This window comes from Natrix helvetica, assembly GCF_964273705.1.
Source record: "Natrix helvetica genome assembly, chromosome: 4".
NCBI classification, from domain to species: domain Eukaryota; kingdom Metazoa; phylum Chordata; class Lepidosauria; order Squamata; family Natricidae; genus Natrix; species Natrix helvetica.
Window position 1 is genome coordinate 8,041,974 of NC_138550.1, and position 19,274 is coordinate 8,061,247.

Consider the following 19,274-nt stretch of genomic DNA (forward strand, 5'->3'; position numbering starts at 1 on the left):
TCTTAATTTTGGGCCCTGAGTGGCATTTTCACAGCCTCTCCTGTTGCTGAGGTTACCTGTTTCAACCTTCTCGGTACAGAAAGACCACCCTGAATTCACTCGGAGTCAAAGTTGTCATCTCTGCATCCCATTCTTCTTCTAAGGCAGTGGTTCTCAACCTTCCCAATGCCGTGACCCTTTAATATACTTCCTCATGTTGTGGTGACCCCCAACCATAAAATTGGTGTCTCGTCCTTCTTAGCAAAAAAATTATACAATAATGGGGTTTGGTTCAGGTGGCTGTTTCCAGAAGGCATGTTGATTTTTTGGGAGGGCAGCAGAATTAGAATCAACACAGTAGTGGAAGCAGAGGCTTTCACTAAAAAACACAGTGCTCTCTTTGGTGAAATGGGGGATGTTACACAAGAAACAAAGGAGGGAGGGGCTGAGGCTCAGCCGATGGACGGGAGGGAGGACGCAACAACTAGAAGGCTCAGATCACAAAAGTGATTTGGAACACTACTGCAATTGTTGCTACAATGTACTTTCATGGAAGTGATACAAAACATGATTGAAACATACTGATGATTTTGTGTTAAACTTAAAACTCTTAATACTTAGGTAAATGTTGATATTTTTCTATCTTCGTTTGTAAAAGTTGCAAGACCTGGGGGGGCTTCTCTCCCCCACCCCCCGCACGATGTAGCTGTCAAAATGTTTTATAACCCTATAACCCCTTTTCCTTGTAAAATTTTTTAAACTAATAAAAAAATTGACCAATTAAAAAAACCATAAAATTGGTGTCTCGGTTCCTAAGACCATCAAAAATATGTATTCTCCGATGGTCTTAGGCGACCCCTGTGAAAGGGTCGTTCGACCCCCAAAGGGGTCCCGACCCACAGGTTGAGAACCACTGTTCTAAGGAGTTTCATACTGCAATCCTGCAAGATAGATTTAGCTGATAACACCTTGCTTAAAGAACTGGAAATATTTTTCATGAATGAACATGGATTTGATCCATTTTAGGTTTTTTCTGCAAACATTTCAACTTTGCTTCCTCTTTGCAATATATCTAGCTATATAAAAGCCAAATACCACACTCATCACGAAATATCCAGAACCGTAAAGCCTGCAAATTTGAAATTTGGCACATATGTTCTTCTTGGCTTCTAGGTTCTCTCTAAGAAAGGATTTTCCGAAATGACCATTAGATCATTAGTATTTCTTTTACAGTAATTAACATGCTCTGATGCTAAAGAGTTCTACTCCCCCTCCCCACCTGAAAAGAACTCTGTTCCAACTGCCAGTTGCCTCACATTGCCTTACCTCAGTTCAAACTGGCAGACATTCCACTCCTTCACTCAGGAGCGGTCTGGGGCTCCTTACAGTACTAAACATCGGTACCTCATCAAAATGTCTACGTCTTCCACCTATGGAACTGCTACCGGACTCAAGGCGGCAGGAGCGATGTTCCCTTATGTGTTTCAATCACCAACCACCACCGAGCCAACGCATTGAACCAGATTTCTCCATCATTGCCCAATCACACAGTTTCGTCGCAAAGTACGGGTATCTAGTCTTCCATATGAGAATACAGCAAGTCCAGTCAATCCACAATATTTTGGCCTGAAACGTCTGTCGCTAAGTGAGGTAGTTATGAAGTGCCACGTCCAATTTTATGACCTTTCTTCCCACAGCCATTAAGCAAATCGCTACAGTTAGTTGAATCACACGATCATTGGGCGAATCCAGCTTTCCCCATTGACTTGGCTTGTCAGATCCCTAAGGGAATCACCTGATGCCAGGATGCTCCAACTGTAAGTGTGAACAACGATCGTAAGTCACCGTTGTAACTTCAAACCATCGCTAAAGAAAGTGGTAAGTCGAGAACTACCTGTAATCCAATTGGAAAGTGCCCAGCCAATAACTGGTTGTGAACAAGGACACCCAGTCCTCCTGCTTTCTTTGATTGATGAATAAAGGTGACAAGGTCTTCCTGAGCTCTTTGTAGGACACATCAAGCTACAACTCGGTCTATGTTTTAACAATGCATTTATTTGCCATCAACTGGGCATCCTTTCCGTTCTGCCTGACTAAGCATTCCCCACATGCCAGTTGGGGACAAGCCAAACTCAAGCCTCCCAAAAAACACCCCACGGTTAAATCACAGCCGAAGGCCACAAACGACTGGGATTAAGAGAGGAAATTTTACGCCCGCAGGTTCCAAACAGGCTCAAGCACATATTAAATACACTTAGACCCGTGATGGCGAACCTATGGCACTCGTGCCGGAAGTGGCACGCAGAGCCATCTATCTGGACACGCCAGCCATCGCCTATTGCTGTTCTGGGTTCTGGCCTGCACATGCATACTGGCAAGCTTGTCTTCACACACATAGGAGCGCCGGAAACCGGAAGAGCAGTTCCCTGGTGTGCATGCACGCGGCAGAAAGCTGAGCTTCCGGTTTCCAGCATGCGCGCCAGCTAGCTGGTCTTTGTGTGCGCATCCACGTCAGAAACCAGACCAGGCCTGTGCACCGGGGAACTGTTCTTCCAGTTTTCGGCGCTCCTCCGCATGCATGCGCACTCCCACGGTGCTGAAAAGGTTAACCAACCCTGGCTTAGACCTACATGGTATTTCTTTTTAAAAATGGTAAAGTAATAATTGGAAGCTTGCATCCTGCCAAATAATTCACTGCTGAAAATCCACCTATCTGGAGGTTTCCCAGGTTGGGAAAACCTATGCTGTTGATTTAGAAATCTCAGCCTTACTCACTGGGCCGGTTGAGACCACTGGGAATTCTAGGGCTGGAATACAGGTAGCCCTCAACCTACGACCACAATTGAGCCTAACATTTATGTTGTTAAGGGAGACATTTGTTAAGTGAGTGTTGCCCCATTTGACGACTTTTCTCGCCAACTTTGTTAAGTGAATCACTGCAGTTCTTAAATTAGTAAGATTTAATTTAGCTTCCCCCCTTGACTTTGCTTGTCAGAAGGCCACAAAAGGAGATCACATGACCCTGGGACAAATGGAACCATCATAAATGTGAGTCGGTTGTCAAGCATCCCAATCACATGACCTTGGAGAATGCGGCATCATCGTAGGTGTGAAAAACGGCCATAAGTTACTTTTTTCAGTGCCATTGTAACTTTGAACGGCCACTAAATGAACTGTGGGAAGTCAAGGACTACCTGTGGCTGGAAACGGCACCAGAAGGCAGAACAAGAAGCAATGGATGGAAACTAATCCAAGAGAGAACCAACCTAAAATTAAGCAGAAATGTTCCTGAACGTTTAATCAGTGGGAAAGGTTTGCCTTCGGAAGTTGTGGGTGCTCCATCATTGGAGGATTTTAAGAAGACATTGGACAACCACTTGGGTTTCCTGCCTGAGGAAGGGGTTGGACTAGAAGACCTCCAAGGTCCCTTCCAATTCTGCTATTCTGAAATCCAGAGGTTGTCCATGCCTACCGCACAAAATATTCCAATATTCACATTATAAGTATAGAAAGAATATTTTTGGGGGGAGCTTGCCTGCTGCCCCATATGCATAAATATGTGCATTCACTTCAAGTCTGCATTGATGGAGAAAAAGAAGCAAGGCCGTAATCTGTTCCCTCCAGAAACCAGACCCATCAAATAATGGTAGTCGCTCTGGTTAATTTCAGATGACTGAGAAAAATCTATAACCGATTTTATAGGAGAACGTTCAAGATTTGGAAAGCATATTGGCACACGACGTGTACCACCAAAAGGCGCCTATGACTGTAGGAAGTCATGAACCTCAGATTTCTCAGTAAGGGTTCTCCAACCATGGCAACTTAAAGACTTGTGGACTTCAATTCCCAGAATTCCTCAGCATACAGAGAGGGATAGAATCAAGATCAAGCGAAGGGTTGATACCACTTTATAAGGCCTTGCTAAGGTCACACGTGGAATACTGCATTCAGTTTTGGTCGCCACGATGTAGAAAAGATGTGGAGACTCTAGAAAGAGTGCAGAGAAGAGCAACCAGGATGATTAGGGGACTGGAGGCTAAAACCTATGAAGAACGGTTGCAGGAACTGGCCATGTCTAGTTTAATGAAAAGAAGGACTAGGGGAGACATGATAGCAGCCTTCCAATATCTCAGGGGTTGCCACAAAGAAGAGGGAGTTAACCTATTCTCCAAGGCACCTGAGGGCAGAACAAGAAGCAATGGGTGGAAATTAATCAAGGAGAGAAGCAACCTAGAACTAAGGAGAAATTTCCTGAAAGCTACCGGTAGAACAATTAATCAGTGGAACAACTTGCCTCCAGAAGTTGTGAATGCTCTAACACTAGAGGTTTTTAAGATGACGTTGGATAACCATTTGTCTGAAGTGGCATAGGGTTTCCTGCCTAAGCAGGAGGTTGGACTAGAAGACCTCCAAGGTCCCTTCCAACTCTGTTATTCTATTCTATTCTATTCTTAAAGTTGCCAAGGTTGTTTTACACCTACCCATCCTCAGTTTACTTTTTAGGGGACAGTGAATGGCTGAATTTGGAAAATGAACTCGACTTCCCAAACTGGGCTACAGCTACCTTCTGATTTTATTCTCAAAGGGTGTTTGCGGGGGATAGATACTTTGGGGCCTGGACGCTTTCTGAGAAATCAAAAGACGTCTTCTTTTGATTTCAACCTTCTAATGAGGCTCTGGCGTGCTCATTAGCTATAGCACATTGGTACACTGCGGAAGGGAAAACCAGAGAATAAAGTGCAGCAAGCTCAAAATGAAAAGTAAACAAAATCAGGTTGGCATCTTAAAAAGTGCTCATGATAGCGCCATTCCTCACTACAGAATTTTGTTGCGCCTGTTCATTTAACTTGCCGATCGCTCTCAGATCTATGACAGTAGCTCTAGTAATCCGCAATTTTGATGCACTTAAGCTGCACTCAATGGGCATCGAAGATAAAGGCACCAGATTTGATTACTGATCCTTGATCTGTGATGGCAGACCTATGGCACGCGTGCAGGAATTGGCATGCAGAGCCATCTCTCTAGACATGCCAGCCATCACCCGTTGCTCTTCCAGGTTCTGGTATGCACATGCACGCCAGCCAGCTGGTCTTCACGCAAACATGTGCACCAGAAATTGGAAGACCAGATGGCCGGGGTGCATGCGCCAGTAGTGGGTTTCGGCTCCCGTTGCAACCAGTACGCTGCAACGGGAGCCGGGTGTGCACCATGGTCACGCACACTGCACACACATGCGCACCCACCGCCAATGATGCTCCAGCTGGTCAGCGGAGCATCACGCAGGTGCCATACGCTGCGCACATGTGCGCAGATGGCCCATTTCCTTCAAATACAGGTAAGGAACAAGGGTGGGCGGGTAGGCCCTCCAAAGCATCGTCCCGGTACTGTGGTTGCTGCTTCCGGCAGGCACTGGTATGCATGTACCGCCTGCAACCCACCACTAGCATGGGCACATCAGAAACCGGAAGCTTAGCTTCCCGGAGTGCACATACGCATCGGGGAACTGTTCTTCCAGTTTCTGGTGCTCCCCAACACATGCGTGCATTCTCCAATTTCAGCACTCGGTGTCAAAAAGGTTCGCCAACAGTTCTAGATGGACATACGCTTAATATAACATTGTCCAACTCCTGGCATTGAAATAAATTTTTTTTAACCATGTTGCTATTAAATATAAGCATTCAACCACTGTACAGGTAGTTCTCGACTTACAATAGTAAGCCGAGAACTTTTTAGTGACCGTAAGTTACAACGGCACTGGAAAAAAGGGATTTATGACCCTTTTGCACACTTACGACGGTTGAAGCATCCCCATGGTCATGTGCAAAATTTAAATGCTTGGCAACTGACTCACGTTTATGATGGTTGCAGTATCCCGGGGTCATGTAGATCCCCTTTTTGCGAACTTCTGACAAGCAAATGTCAATGGGGAAGCCAGATTCACTGAACAACTTATCAACTGCAGTGATTCACTTAACAACGGCGGCAAGAAAGGTGGCAAAATGGGGCCCAACTCACTTAACAACAGAAATGTTGGGCTCAATTGTGGGCGCAACTCGAGACTACCTGTACAGGTAATTCTCAAATTAAGATCACAATTGGGCTCGAAATTTCTGTTGCTAAGCGAGACAGTTGTTAAGCAACAGAAAATTTCGGCTCAATTGTGGTCACTAAGTCGAGGATTACCTGTATATTCTCCTTGTTTTCCTTAAATGTTTTTTTTCCCCCAGAGGAAAATAGCAACTTACAATACTGGTCCTAGATTTTCTAGAAACCAATTTTAGCCTAAAAACTTTTTGAAAGCCAGTTTTTAGAGCCAATGCTAGTTTCTCAGGCTGCTGCGTAATGAATATTATTGAAACTTCCTGCTTAAAGCATCATCTCAATTCAATCCATTGAGCTTTAGTGCTTCTTTTTAAGCCTTACTTGATTATAATAAATACTACCCACTAAAATGGACTTTTGGTATGATTTTCCAGCTAATCCTCATATTGAATATTTAATGTACAGTATTTCTTAAGTTTTCCAAAATATATCAGGAGCTTTTTTATTTTACTACCCTGCATCCCTAAAAATAAAACCTCCCCGGATAATAAGCCCAATTGGGCTTTTGAGCGCATGTGCTAAAATAAACACTCCCTGAAAATATTGCAACACAGCAGCAGCCGTGAGGTGACCACACTCGCCACCTCCCGCATCTCAAAAATAATAAGACCAAGCACTTATTTCAGGGGTCAAAAGAAAATAAGACCCTGTCTTATTTTCAGGGAAACACGGTAAAAGACTGTCATTCTTCAATCAAGCTGGATCTTACTTAAATCTTAATATTTCCCCCTAATATAAACACACCCAGATATTGCACCAATAAGATTCAATGAGAATTGAAAGAGAAATGTTGTCTAAAATATTGGTCTTGTTTATTTATGACTACTCGGTAGTATTATAGTGACATCATCCACACACTTGCTCCCCAGCCTATAGCAGTTTAATATTAAAATGCCTCAAAATCACAAAATTGCGCCACACCTTTGTTCCAGGTGCAAGTTGAGCTGTAATTAATACAATTAACTACATCTATCTATCTATCTATCTATCTATCTATCTATCTATCATCTATCTATCTATAAATGGCTCTGTGTGTGTGTGTGTGTGTGTGTGTGTGTGTGTGTTCCAGCACAACTCTAGAATGCCTTCAGCAATTTCAACTAAACTTGGTACACAGATGACTTATTCTCTGGAAACAAATACTGTGGGGGTAAGATACCCTTAAACCCCCCAGGGGGTGCGTGTTCTGTTAAGATACAGCATGTTGTGTCTTAGAATGGTTTCTACTGGGCAGTGCAGTGACGTTGCCATGGTAATGGCTTCACAGTACACCACAAGGGGGCTCCCTCTGGTAAGGGGGAAAATCCAACATTAGAAATTACGTTTGGTCTGGACACTTTCCCCCTATAAATAAATACCCGGGCAACGCCGGGTTATCAGCTAGTAGATTATATAAAATCTATCTAGTTAATGTAAAATGTAAAAATCTACCTAGAATATAAACATAATCGTAGACTGTTTTTATATTCTATATAGATTTTTTTTTATATTTTACATTAAAACTAGTCTTAGCTTGGTCAAACCAAAACTGGGAGAAAATAATCAATGATTATTAGTCAGTTTTGGTCTGACCAAGCTAAGACTGGTTTTAAAAAGGTAAGGATCACCCCCATAGGTATAAGATTCCCATGGTGATTCAAACAAAGAAAGAGAATAAAGACCATCTATTGGCTTTGCAAAACTGATTATTCCTATAGATTTAAGTTGCGAGGCAGGATGTTTGCAGAAAGGCAATAAAATCTGCAATGCTTGCACCTGCAAGAAAGACCAGGTGTGACTGCACGGGGTCCCATCTGCTCCTGCTGAGTTTTTGCTGAAGCTGGCTTAATTTTCTCCAGAATAAGAAACAAACAAAAAAATCCATCTTCTATGTGCAAGGGTCAGGGCTGCCCCTTACTGTGAGCCGAACTGAACGGCTCTTGCTACGGGGATTCGGTTGGGAGGAGGAGATGCAAGTTAAGTAGAATTACAATACAATACAATAGTAGAGTTGGAAGGGACCTTGGAGGTCTTCTAGTCCAACCCCCTGCCTAGGCAGGAAACCCTATACCCTTTCAGACAAATGGCTATCCAACATCTTCTTAAAGACTTCCAGTGTTGGGGCATTCACAACTTCTGGAGGCAACTTCTGTTCCACTGATTAATTGTTCTAACTGTCAGGAAATTTCTCCTAAGTTGCTTCTCTCCTTGATTAGTTTCCACCTATTGCTTCTTCTCCTGCCTTCAGGTGTTTTGGAGAATAGCTTGACTCCCTCTTCTTTGTGGCAACCCCTGAGATATTGGAAGACTGCTATCATGTCTCCCCTAGTCCTTCTTTCTCTTAAGCTAAACATACCCAGTTCCTGCAACCGTTCTTCATATGAGATGGACTCAATTCTTTTTTCAAAAAGGCAACTGGACTGGGGTTCCCCCCCCCCCCCGCTTCTCATCCCAGAAGCTTCTTCAGTTCTGACTGAATGGTGGAAAATGGAAGGACTTATATTCTTTGCAGTCATCTAGTCGTTAGCTAGATGAAAATCATTGATTGGTTCATCTGTGCCCTGGGGATCACCTGAGTAGTGCAAATGGGTAGTATTGTATCCTTCCCCCTCTGTTGAGGGAAGGCTGTTCAATCTTAATGTAGATGGCCTCTTTTGACCCCTCTTTCAAACCAACAGTCCTTTCGGTCCAAAATGTGGACTTTACTGTCTACATTCTCCAGGTTCGGTGTCTGGTGTGGGGCTCCCTGCTCGAGCATCACGGGTTTCAATGAAATTTGGTGTGAAGACACACCCATGTCCCCAATAAACACTGGTAAAGTGTTACATGTGCCGATGCAATACTTGTGGAGATATAGTCATTTGTTTGACACCCCCCCCCCCCATACCGCAGCCTTCTACAGTATGACTCTTGAGGTTTAGCAGTTTTGAGACGTAACATTTCCAGCAATATTTTGTTGAGAGAAACAAAACTTGGCCGCCTCGTACAACTTGTTTTGTTCTATTAAACAAAATAATAAAAACATTCTCATGAGCGATCTCCATCGAGATACGTTGGGAGCAAAGTTAGCCGAAAATGACTGAGGTTCGGAAAAAAGGTTAAAGTTTGGCTCCGTGTATCTCTGGAAGGAAAGGTGTGAGAAGCGTGAAATTTTGTGCGTAACCACGTAGCAACGCAAGGTTTTTCGAGTATACAATTTCATTCTCCTACTGCTTTCCAATAGTTCACAAATTGTATGGGGAGTCAAATAAATGACTATATCCCCGCAAGTATTGCACCAGCAAATGTAACGTTTTACCAATGTTTATTGGAGATGTGTGTGCATGTTCATGCCAAATTTCATCGAAATCCGTGATGGTCAAACAGGGCACCTTTCTGAAATCAGTCCACTTGACATGGAATGACCTTCAATAGAGGAGGAGAGAAACTACACCACCTATCTCCTGTAAACAACAGTCTTTTCAGCAGCTCCAGGAAGGTTCAACGCCCATTTGCACTATTCAGGTGACCCCGAGGGCACAGATAAACCTCCAAGAGGCCTTAAGGACTCTCAGAGAGACTGCTAATGGCCAGAGGACTGCAAGCAACATAAATCCTTCTGTTCTCCACCATTCAGTCAGAACTCAAGAAGCTTAATACAATACAATACAATACAATAGTAGAGTTGGAAGGGACCTTGGAGGTCTTCTAGTCCAACCCCCTGCCTAGGCAGGAAACCCTATACCGTTTCAGACAAATAGCTATCCAACATCTTCTTAAAGACTTCCAGTGTTGGGGCATTCACAACTTCTGGAGGCAACTTCTGTTCCACTGGTTAATTGTTCTCACTGTCAGGAAATTTCTCCTCAGTTCTAATTTGCTTCTCTCCTTGATTAGTTTCCACCCATTGCTTCTTGTCCTACCCTCAGGTGCTTTGGAGAACAGTTTGACTCCCTCTTCTTTGGGGCAACCCCTGAGATATTGGAACACTGCTATCATGTCTCCCCTAGTCCTTCTTTCTCTTAAGCTAAACATACCCAGTTCCTGCAACCGTTCTTCATATGTTTTAGTCTCCAGTCTCCTAATCCTCTTTGTTGCTCTTCTCTGCACTCTTTCTAGAGTCTCCACATCTTTTTTACATCGTGGCGACCAGAACTGAATGCAGTATTCCAAGTGTGGCCTTACCAAGGCCTTATAAAGTGGTATTAACACTTCACGTGATCTTGATTCTATCCCTCTGTTGATGCAGCCTAGAACTGTGTTGGCTTTTTTGGCAGCTGCTGCACACTGCTGGCTCATATTTAAATGGTTGTCCACTAGGACTCCAAGATCCCTTTCACAGTTACTACTACTGAGCAAGGTACCACCTATACTGTACCTGTGCATGAATGGAAAATGAATATGAAGATGACACATTGTGCTTTATCATCCTTCAATGAAAAAACAATCCAGTTGCCTTTTGAAGAAAAAAAAAAAAGAACCGTTGAGACAACTATGAGCTGGATGACTGAGAATCACCATAGATGAATGAGATGGACATTTACAGGGCTCAAAATAAGAAAACCGGCTTGTACAAAGTGTGAAATGTGTACAATCTGATCAAGTATGTATCCTGAATTAAAATTCCCACATGTTCAGTACCTGCCAACTATTTGCTACAGCAATCATTTCTGAAATACAACAAAAATATAATTTCTACCTTCGTTCATCCTAGTTTTTGGAGAGTCTACGGTCAAATTCATCTGGCACTTATCCCTACGTGATAAAGGATCTGAAGTTTTGCTCAAAGCCGTCAACTTTTAACATAAATCTCATTCTGGCACAAATATCAGAAATATTTCTCTCTCTCTCATCTCCAGGATGCAGATTCTGAAAACCTTTATGCCTGCACAGGAGGCTACAGCCATAGCAGGGCCAAACATTTCCACACAGAATCAAATACTTGGAAGGAATCGTTAAATTGATTTTGACTTCATTCCTCAACCGGATGTCTTCCACATGTATTGAGATTAAAGGTAGAGGTAAAGGTTTCCCTCGCATATATGTTAGTCATTCCCAACTCTAGGGGGCAGTGCTCATCTCCGTTTCAAAGCCAAAGAGCTGTCCGAAGACATCTCCATGGTCATTTGGCCGGCATGACTAAACGCTGAAGGCGCACGGAACGCTGTTACCTCCCCACCAAAGGTGGTTCCTATTTTTCTGCTTGCATTTTTACGTGCTTTCGAACTGCTAGGCTGGCAGAAGCTGGGACAAGTCACGGGAGCTCACTCAGTTACGCGGCGCTAGGGATTCAAATTGCTGACCTTTCTGATCGACAAGCCCAGCGTCTTAGCCACTGAGCCACCGTGTCCCTGTATTGAGATTACAAACAGCCAAAATGGCCCAGAGAATTGGAATTTGCTCTTTCTAAATCTAGAAATCTGACGGGAAGGAAATTTGGGGAAGATAGATAAGCTCCCTCTGCTTATTCAGTATGACAAATAAGTACTACAATCAATTATCTCCCTTTCTACATGCAATCCCATTATTTTCAGAAATAAAAACACCAATCAGGTGCATTGTAATGATTAAGCTGAATCGTAAAGATGTCACCATTAATTAATGCATTATCTGGGAACAGCAAGTCAAGGAATTACAATAACCCAAAAGCAACGATAGTCTTTCCTTTCTCCTCTTTTCTCGTTGATTTATGCCTATGTTCCAGACTAGCAAACATCAGAACATATTTCTAGCCCCAAAACAGAGAGCCAAAAATATTTTATATGCTAAAACAAAGAAACAAACAAAAAGGCCTCTAAAAAGATGAATAGGCTGGAATGAAACAGGGAACAATATTACTTTGTGCCAAATTTTATCCCCAAGGCAAAAAGATTCCCTGTTAGTTTCCTTCACACAACCGAATGCTTATCGTTTATTCTGATAGAGAACTACAGACATATTGTGGTTCAGGCAAAACATGGATTTTAATGAGGATAGAGGAAATTAAACAAAAATACACTTAAAATGCAGAAGCCAATGCTTCCCTCTTTCATATTAGACACATTCGCCTTAACAGTGGAAAAATAGTTTTGTTATTGTTTTGCATTTGATGAAGTGGTGCCGATTTGGATATTTCAGAGTTATTTTTAAAACATAAAAACCCTATTTCCCTAGAGAATTGTAAAAATATTCATGACGCAAATTAAACAGCAGTTTTATTCAACCTAATGTTTGAAGTGGGAACTCCCGATTCATGTTTCCCATTAATTTTGTTGACTTCGTGACATCTAAAAATAAATAAGACCTATTGTTGTGCGTTACAGGAATATATCTAAAATAGTGGAAAACGACACACCTTCCCCCTAAAAAAAAACCCCATCATTATAGTTAATAATTATATTGGGTTAGGTAAGTAATGAAAGTCATGATTTTGTAAACTCAGATCTAGCCAGGAATTCTTCCCTCAATCCTGCCCACAGAACAAAATACTGCTGATATCATTTATATTTATGTATATTTATGCTGGAATTATTGCCGGGATAAAGTCAAATGGAGCTGTTCCTCCTCCCCTCCCGATTCCCTTCACTGCAACGCTACAAAAACCGAAATCTCTCTGAGAACTCAAAACTTGAGATCCTAGGTTTCCAAACAACTTTATTTGAAGTTTTTAAGGGTTTTTTTGGTTTTTTGCACGTAAACAAAAGGTGCATGAAATGCTCTTTCCCCTGTCCACAGGAAAACACTTTCATTCTCCTATTCAAATGTTTTTTGGTGGAAAATGGCACATGTCACATATCCAATTATGTTCAAAAGACAGACAAAAAAAAAATCCTCATAGCCCACCTTTCTTCTTCACTGGCATTCTTGCTGTTACTTCTGGCACTGGATGAAAATATTTTATTTGCTGTAGAGTCCTTCCAGGATTATCTTGGGAAGTCAGAAGTCTGCCGTCCCACTCAAAATGGTTAAAGAAGCTTAAAAAGAGGACTTCATTTTCCCCCAAGCAGGCTTGTAATTCCTCAAGTTAAAGACTTCCAACATCACCAGGACAAGAGCAAGGCAGGGTGGGGAGTTTTCAAAAGAATGTCTGCCACAAGCAGTTGTCAAAATCTGCAAAGTATTTCCCAAGCTATAAAAATATATCGGAGAAAACACACATCCGTTTACAAAAGCGTCTAAGAATCCCTCTTCCAACCACGAAGGGTTGTTTGTATATTGTATTCAGAAGTTGAGTGAATGTCCCCCTACCCCCCCCAAAAAAAAATGCAATTAAGGCACAGTCCAAAAACTTGGCAGTCTCAGGATTCCACAGTCCAAAACCGCCTGACCCCTTCTTCAATAATCCGAATGAAATTCTAAGGAAGCTGGAGGCAATTCAAAGAGATTTTTCTTTCTTTCTTTCTTCCTGATGTGGTCAGAAGGATTTTAGGCCATTACACAAGACATCCTGGTCTTCTGAATGCTGGAAACTAAGCTCCGAAGTTTCAGTTGGTTACCCGCACAGCCGGCCACTTTCATTTGTAGACACTCCGCCCAGCCTTCTGGTCTGTAACATCCCTCTGATCCTCTTGTATTACACCCAAGAGGATTGAAAGCAATCCCTGGACATGGAATTATTAAAGCGATAGTGCTGTTCACAGGGCAGGCTGGTGAAGCAAACCACAGGCCATCGGGGTGATTGAGTTCTGGTCATTTCGCGCTTAGCTCAGGAGCAGCAGCCACCTACCGAGAAAGAAACAGAGTTTTTAGAGCAGTTTACCGCCCCCCCCCCAATGAGGAACCTTTCTTGGCTGCCATATATATGTATGTATGTGTGTGTGTGTGTGTGTGTATGTATGTATGTATGTATGTTTGTATGTATGTATTTGTGTTACAACCCCTGGTATGCTCCCTTTATTTATTTATCAGCACAAATACTACATACATACATACATACATACATACATACATACATACATACATGTGTTACAACCCCTGGTATGCCCCTGGTGTTACAACCCCTGGTATGCCCAACATACTTATTTCCCTGGCTCAGCTGATAAGGAGGAGAGCCTGTGGCTTAGTGGCTAATGCAACTGCCTAATATGTAATACAGCCCTGGTTCGAATTCCAGTAAGGGTATGGCTAGCTGATGAGAGCTAAATAGCTTGAAATAGATCTATACTAGTCTCCCTTTATTTATTTATTTATCTCCCTTTATTTATCTCCCTTTATTTATCTCCCTTTATTTATTTATCAGCACAAATACAACACACACACACACACACACACATATATATACACACATACATACATACATACATACATACACACATACACACACACACACCAACCATATTTTTTGGAGTATAAGATGCACCTTTTTTCCCCAAAAAAGAGGATGAAAATCTGGGTGCGCCTTATACACTGAAAACAGCATTCACAAAAATGCAGAGGGTTTGGGAGGCCTGCAAAGTGCTCCTGGGGGCTGGGGAGGGCAAAAACAAGTGAAAAACAAACCCTTTTTTGCTCATTTTTGCCCCCCTCAGCCCCCAGGAGCACTTTGTAGGTCTCTCAAACTCTCTGTATGCTCAGTTTTTCATAAAAAGTGAGGCATGCAGAGGGTTTGGGAGGTCTGCAGAGTGCAAAACCTTTTTTTAAAAAAAATACCTCTTCAAAATCTTGGTGTGTCTTATATTCCAGTGCGTCTTATACTCCGAAAAATACGGTAGGTAGTCCTTGACTTACAACCGTTCATTTAGCAACCATTCGAAGTTACAATGGCATTGAAAACAAAGTGACTCGTGACGTTTTTTTTTTCTTTTGTAGACGCTAATCTTTGTAGCATTCCCCAGGGTCGTACGATCAAAATTCAGATGCTTGGCCCCTGGTTCATACTTATGACCTTTGCTGGTTTCCCAAGGTCACGGGGTCTTTTGCGACTTTTTGATCAAGCAAAACTTAACAACCATGTTACCAGGAACTGCACCGATTCACTTAACACCTGTGGCAACATAAAACCAGCTGGGTGACTTGGGCCAGTCACCAGGGGATAGTGAATTCTAGTCCTACTTTACAGATGAAAGCCAGCTGGGTGACTTTAGACCAATCACCAGGAGATAGTGAGTTCTAGTCCTATCTTAGGCCTGAAAGATGGCTGGGTGACCCTGAATCAATTACCAGGAGACTGAGAGTTCTAATCCCACTTTAGGCATGAAAGCCAACAGAGTGACTTTGGGCCAGTCACTCTCATTTCACCGAGTTATTGCTATGGGGAAAATGGGAGGAAGAAGGAGTATTAGGTATCTTTGCTGCCTTGAGTTGTTTATGTAAAAATAATAAAGGCAGAATTTTTAAAAAATTAAATGAAATTTAAAAAACATTCTCCAAGGTCATCCCTGTGGTTCTATACAGTAGGCTTCTTGCAGGGTGTGATGTGGATAACACATGGAGCAGGAGGGGAGACACAGACTGGCATTCTTGTACTATTTTTTAAACTCTCCATTTTCTGGCTTAGAACATGTTTTTTTAGTAACTATTTTTATAGTTTTTCCTAGGTCACCACCATGGCTCTCTACAGAAACAGATGTGCAAACTTTGGGGAATAAGAACAGCATTTGAATAAGGAACCCAAGGCTAAGCTCTAAAAAGTGAGAGCAGAGCAAATTATTAGAATTAAGTTAGAGAAGCGAATACGCTTTTGAAATTTTGACAAGATGCATGCAAACTAATTTTGGGGTGGGGCGGAAATGAAGAAAACGGTCCTGTTAAAAAAAAAAGCAAAATAACCTGTGAGAATTCAAGAGCAGCATATGACATGACTAAAAAGGAATGCACTTTCAAAAAATCCTACAATCTCTTCACCCCTGGGATTTGGAGAAAGGCTCCTTTGATGCTCTTAATGCGCTGTCAGAATTTTAGTCCTGTACTTTTTAGGAGAACATCCTCTGCTAAAATTCAGCAACAGCAGCAAAATGAAGAAGGGATATTAAACACTGAAGATGTTGAATTGGAAGGATATGTGAACCAGAGTACTATCTCTACATAAGGGGAAGAAACAGTTGCATAAAAATGGAGGCATGACAAAGTTTAAAGTTCATGGCAGGTTTGACATAGAGAAAAATAGAGAATGAAGGGGGAAAGAGAACTTGAAATGGGGCACTACAAGAAGCAATGTGCATATATTTTTGATGTGGAATGAAGGACCATTAAGAAAATAAATCAAACAGCAAAATCTGAAAGAATCCTAGATCAGCAGGCCCCAGCAAAGACTAGATGTGCCCAGTGTCATGTAAAGGTAAAGGTTCCCCTCGCACATATGCGCTAGTCGTTCCTGACTCTGGGGGGCAGTGCTCATCTCCGTTTCAAAGCCAAAGAGCCGGCACTGACCAAAGACGTCTCCGTGGTCATGTGGCCGGCATGACTAAACGCCAAAGGCACACGGAATGCTGTTACCTTCCCACCAAAGGTGGTTCCTATTTTTCTACTTCCATTTTTTTACACGCTTTCGAACTGCTAGGTTGGCAGAAGCTGGCACAAGTAACGGGAGCTCACTCCGTTACACGGTGCTCAGGATTCGAACTGCCAACCTTTCTGATTGACAAGCTCAGCGTCTTAGCCACTGAGCCACCCTGTCCCTTTTTGCCCAGTGGCATATAAAGATAACCAAAAGAAGATTTTTAAGAGGCAGCAAGGAAAACTGGCAGGAAAGAAAGCAGAGGTGAATAACACACAAGAATATGAATACAGCAGCAGACCACATGAAAATGAGTCTCTGGGTGAGTCAGGGTGCTTCGGGGGAGGAAATAAAAGATGGAGAAATGTGCAGCAGAAGAAAATGGCAAGAATCATCAGCACGATGGGACTGAGATAAGAAGCAAGGGAGACAGGTGGGTCAACATCTGGGCAAGGTTTACCCACAGGTGGTGAACTGAACTGATCTTTTCTACCCATCCTACCTGAAGTGGCAGGAGAGACATGCTCTGGGCCCTGTCAGCTACGAAGTTATCAGCTGGTGGGGCCGAGAGGAGATATTTTTCTTTAGAACAGTGGTCCCCAACATTTTTGGCATAAGGAACAGTTTTGTGGAAGACAATTTTTCCATGGACCTGTGGTGAGATAGGTGTGTTTGTGTGTCTGTGTGTGATGTTCCTATGAGAATCTAATGCCTGATCGGAGATGGAGCTGAGGTGGTGATGCCAGCGCTGGGGAATGGTTGCAAATGCAGATGAAGCTTCACTCTCTGCCCTGCTGCTCACCTGAAGCTGCGCGGCTCACAGGTGTGGACTAGTACCTGTTCGTGGTCCAGGGGTTGGGGGCCCCTGCTATAGAACATCATCTTCACTTAAAGTTAAAGTGGCCCTGAATCTGTTGGCAGTTTGTTTTTTTTTTGTTATTCAAATTTTTTATTGGTTTTTTAAAAAGATTTCAGGGAAAAAGGGTTATAGGGTATAAAACCTTTTGACAGCTACATCGTGCGGGGAGGAGAAGCCCCCCCCAGGTCTTGCAACTTACAAACAATGATAGAAAAATATCAGCATTTACCTAAGTATTAGCAGTTTAAAATTTGACACAAAATCATCAGTATGTTTCAATCATGTTTTGTATCACTTCCATAAAAATACATTGTAGCAACAATTGCAATAGTATTCCAAATCACTTTTGTGATCTGAGTCTTCTAGCTGTTGCATCCTCTCTCCCATCCAGCGGCTGAGCCTCAGCCCCTCCCTCCCTTGTTTCTTGTGTGACATCCCCCATTTCACCTAAAAGAGCACTATGTTTTTTATCTGTTGGCGTTTTGTAAGGCTTTGAAAACTTGGCTTTGTGTTCAAATCTATAGCCCTGGGTATATAACAGAGCGCATCTCCTGGCTTCCTCCGTACATTATGACCTGCTGCTTGTGGTTAGTTTTATTTTCTATTTTTTCTATTGTGCATTTATGTATTTTATTAAAAGTCTCCAAGCTCACATAAAAGTACAGGTGGTCCTCGACTTACAACAGTGACCGTTCAAACTTACGACGTCCCTGTGACTTCTGACCGTTTTTCACACAACCATTGTAGCATCCCCATGGTCACATGATCTACATTTGGATGCTTGACAACCGACTCACATTTACGACGGTTATAGTGTCACAGTCATGTCATTGCCTTTCGCGACCTTCTGACAAGCAAAGTTAATGAGGAAACCGGATTCACTTAACAACCATGTTACTAATTTTAACAGTCGTTCACTTAACAAACGTGGCAAGAAAAGTTGTAACATGGGGCAAATTTCACTTAGCAAATTTCTCGCTTAACAATATACATTTTGGGCTCAATTGTGATCATTGAGGACTACCTGTAAACAGATGACAAACTGTTGATGTTACCTACTTAGGTAATGAAACATCTGCCAAGAAAGCCACCAAGATCAGAGAACACCAAGGACCCCCCTCATGTAAAAGGGAGGTGGAAGCAAGGATAAGGAAACTGAGATAAATGAATGCCTCACCGTAAAAGAATGGAGGTTCCCCCCCCCTCAAGAAAAGGTTGCAGAGACTAAAAATGAAAAGAAGCAGCAAGTGAGAAGGCATGATCATGGGTGGGAAGATGTTTTAAGCAGGTTGCAAAGTGGGTGGGAGTAAAATAATTAAAATATGAAGTGTCAAGTGATGGAGGCAAAGATAAAGCAAGACTCAAGGGAGGGATTAAATAGGTAAAGGTAAAAGTTCCCCTCGCACATATGTGCTAGTCGTTCCTGACTCTAGGGGGCGGTGCTCATCTCTGTTTCGAAGCTGAAGAGCCAGCGCTGTCCGAAGACGCCTCCGTGGTCATGTGGCCGGCATGACTCAACGCCGAAGGTGCACGGAGCGCTGTTACCTTCCCACCCAAGGGGATTCCTACTTGCATTTTTACCTGCTTTCGAACAGCTAGGCTGGCAGAAGCTGGGACAAGTGATGGGAGCTCACTCCATTACGCTGTACTAGGAATTCAAACTGCTGACCTTTCTGATCAACAAGCTCAGCGACTTAGCCACTGAGCCCTTTAAATAAGCTTTAAATATAGTATTAATGTATATAGAGTATATATACGTGTGTATGTGTATCTATATACATAGTATATATATGTGTGTGTGTATATATATATATATACATATATATACATATACATATATGTGTTGTATTTGTGCTGATAAATAAATAAATATATACATACATACATACAGGTCTTGGCGTAAATCTACATACATAGATACATACATACACACATTCATACATATATGATTAAATAAGCAAC

At 42.4% G+C, this 19,274-nt stretch overlaps 1 protein-coding gene across 1 annotated transcript in view; it reads right to left on the bottom strand.

Moving 5' to 3' along the window:
• The window catches only part of LOC309391704 (disks large 1 tumor suppressor protein-like), a gene marked incomplete at its 3' end in the record, with an annotated part of 215,268 nt that overhangs the window by 195,206 nt on the left and 788 nt on the right, over positions 1–19,274 (bottom strand). Inside the window, exon 2 of the mRNA XM_081952368.1 lies at positions 12,862–13,740. Coding sequence (XP_081808494.1) covers positions 12,862–12,880 — 19 coding nt within the window. The 5' untranslated portion in view covers positions 12,881–13,740. The remainder of the gene's footprint in view (positions 1–12,861; positions 13,741–19,274) is intronic.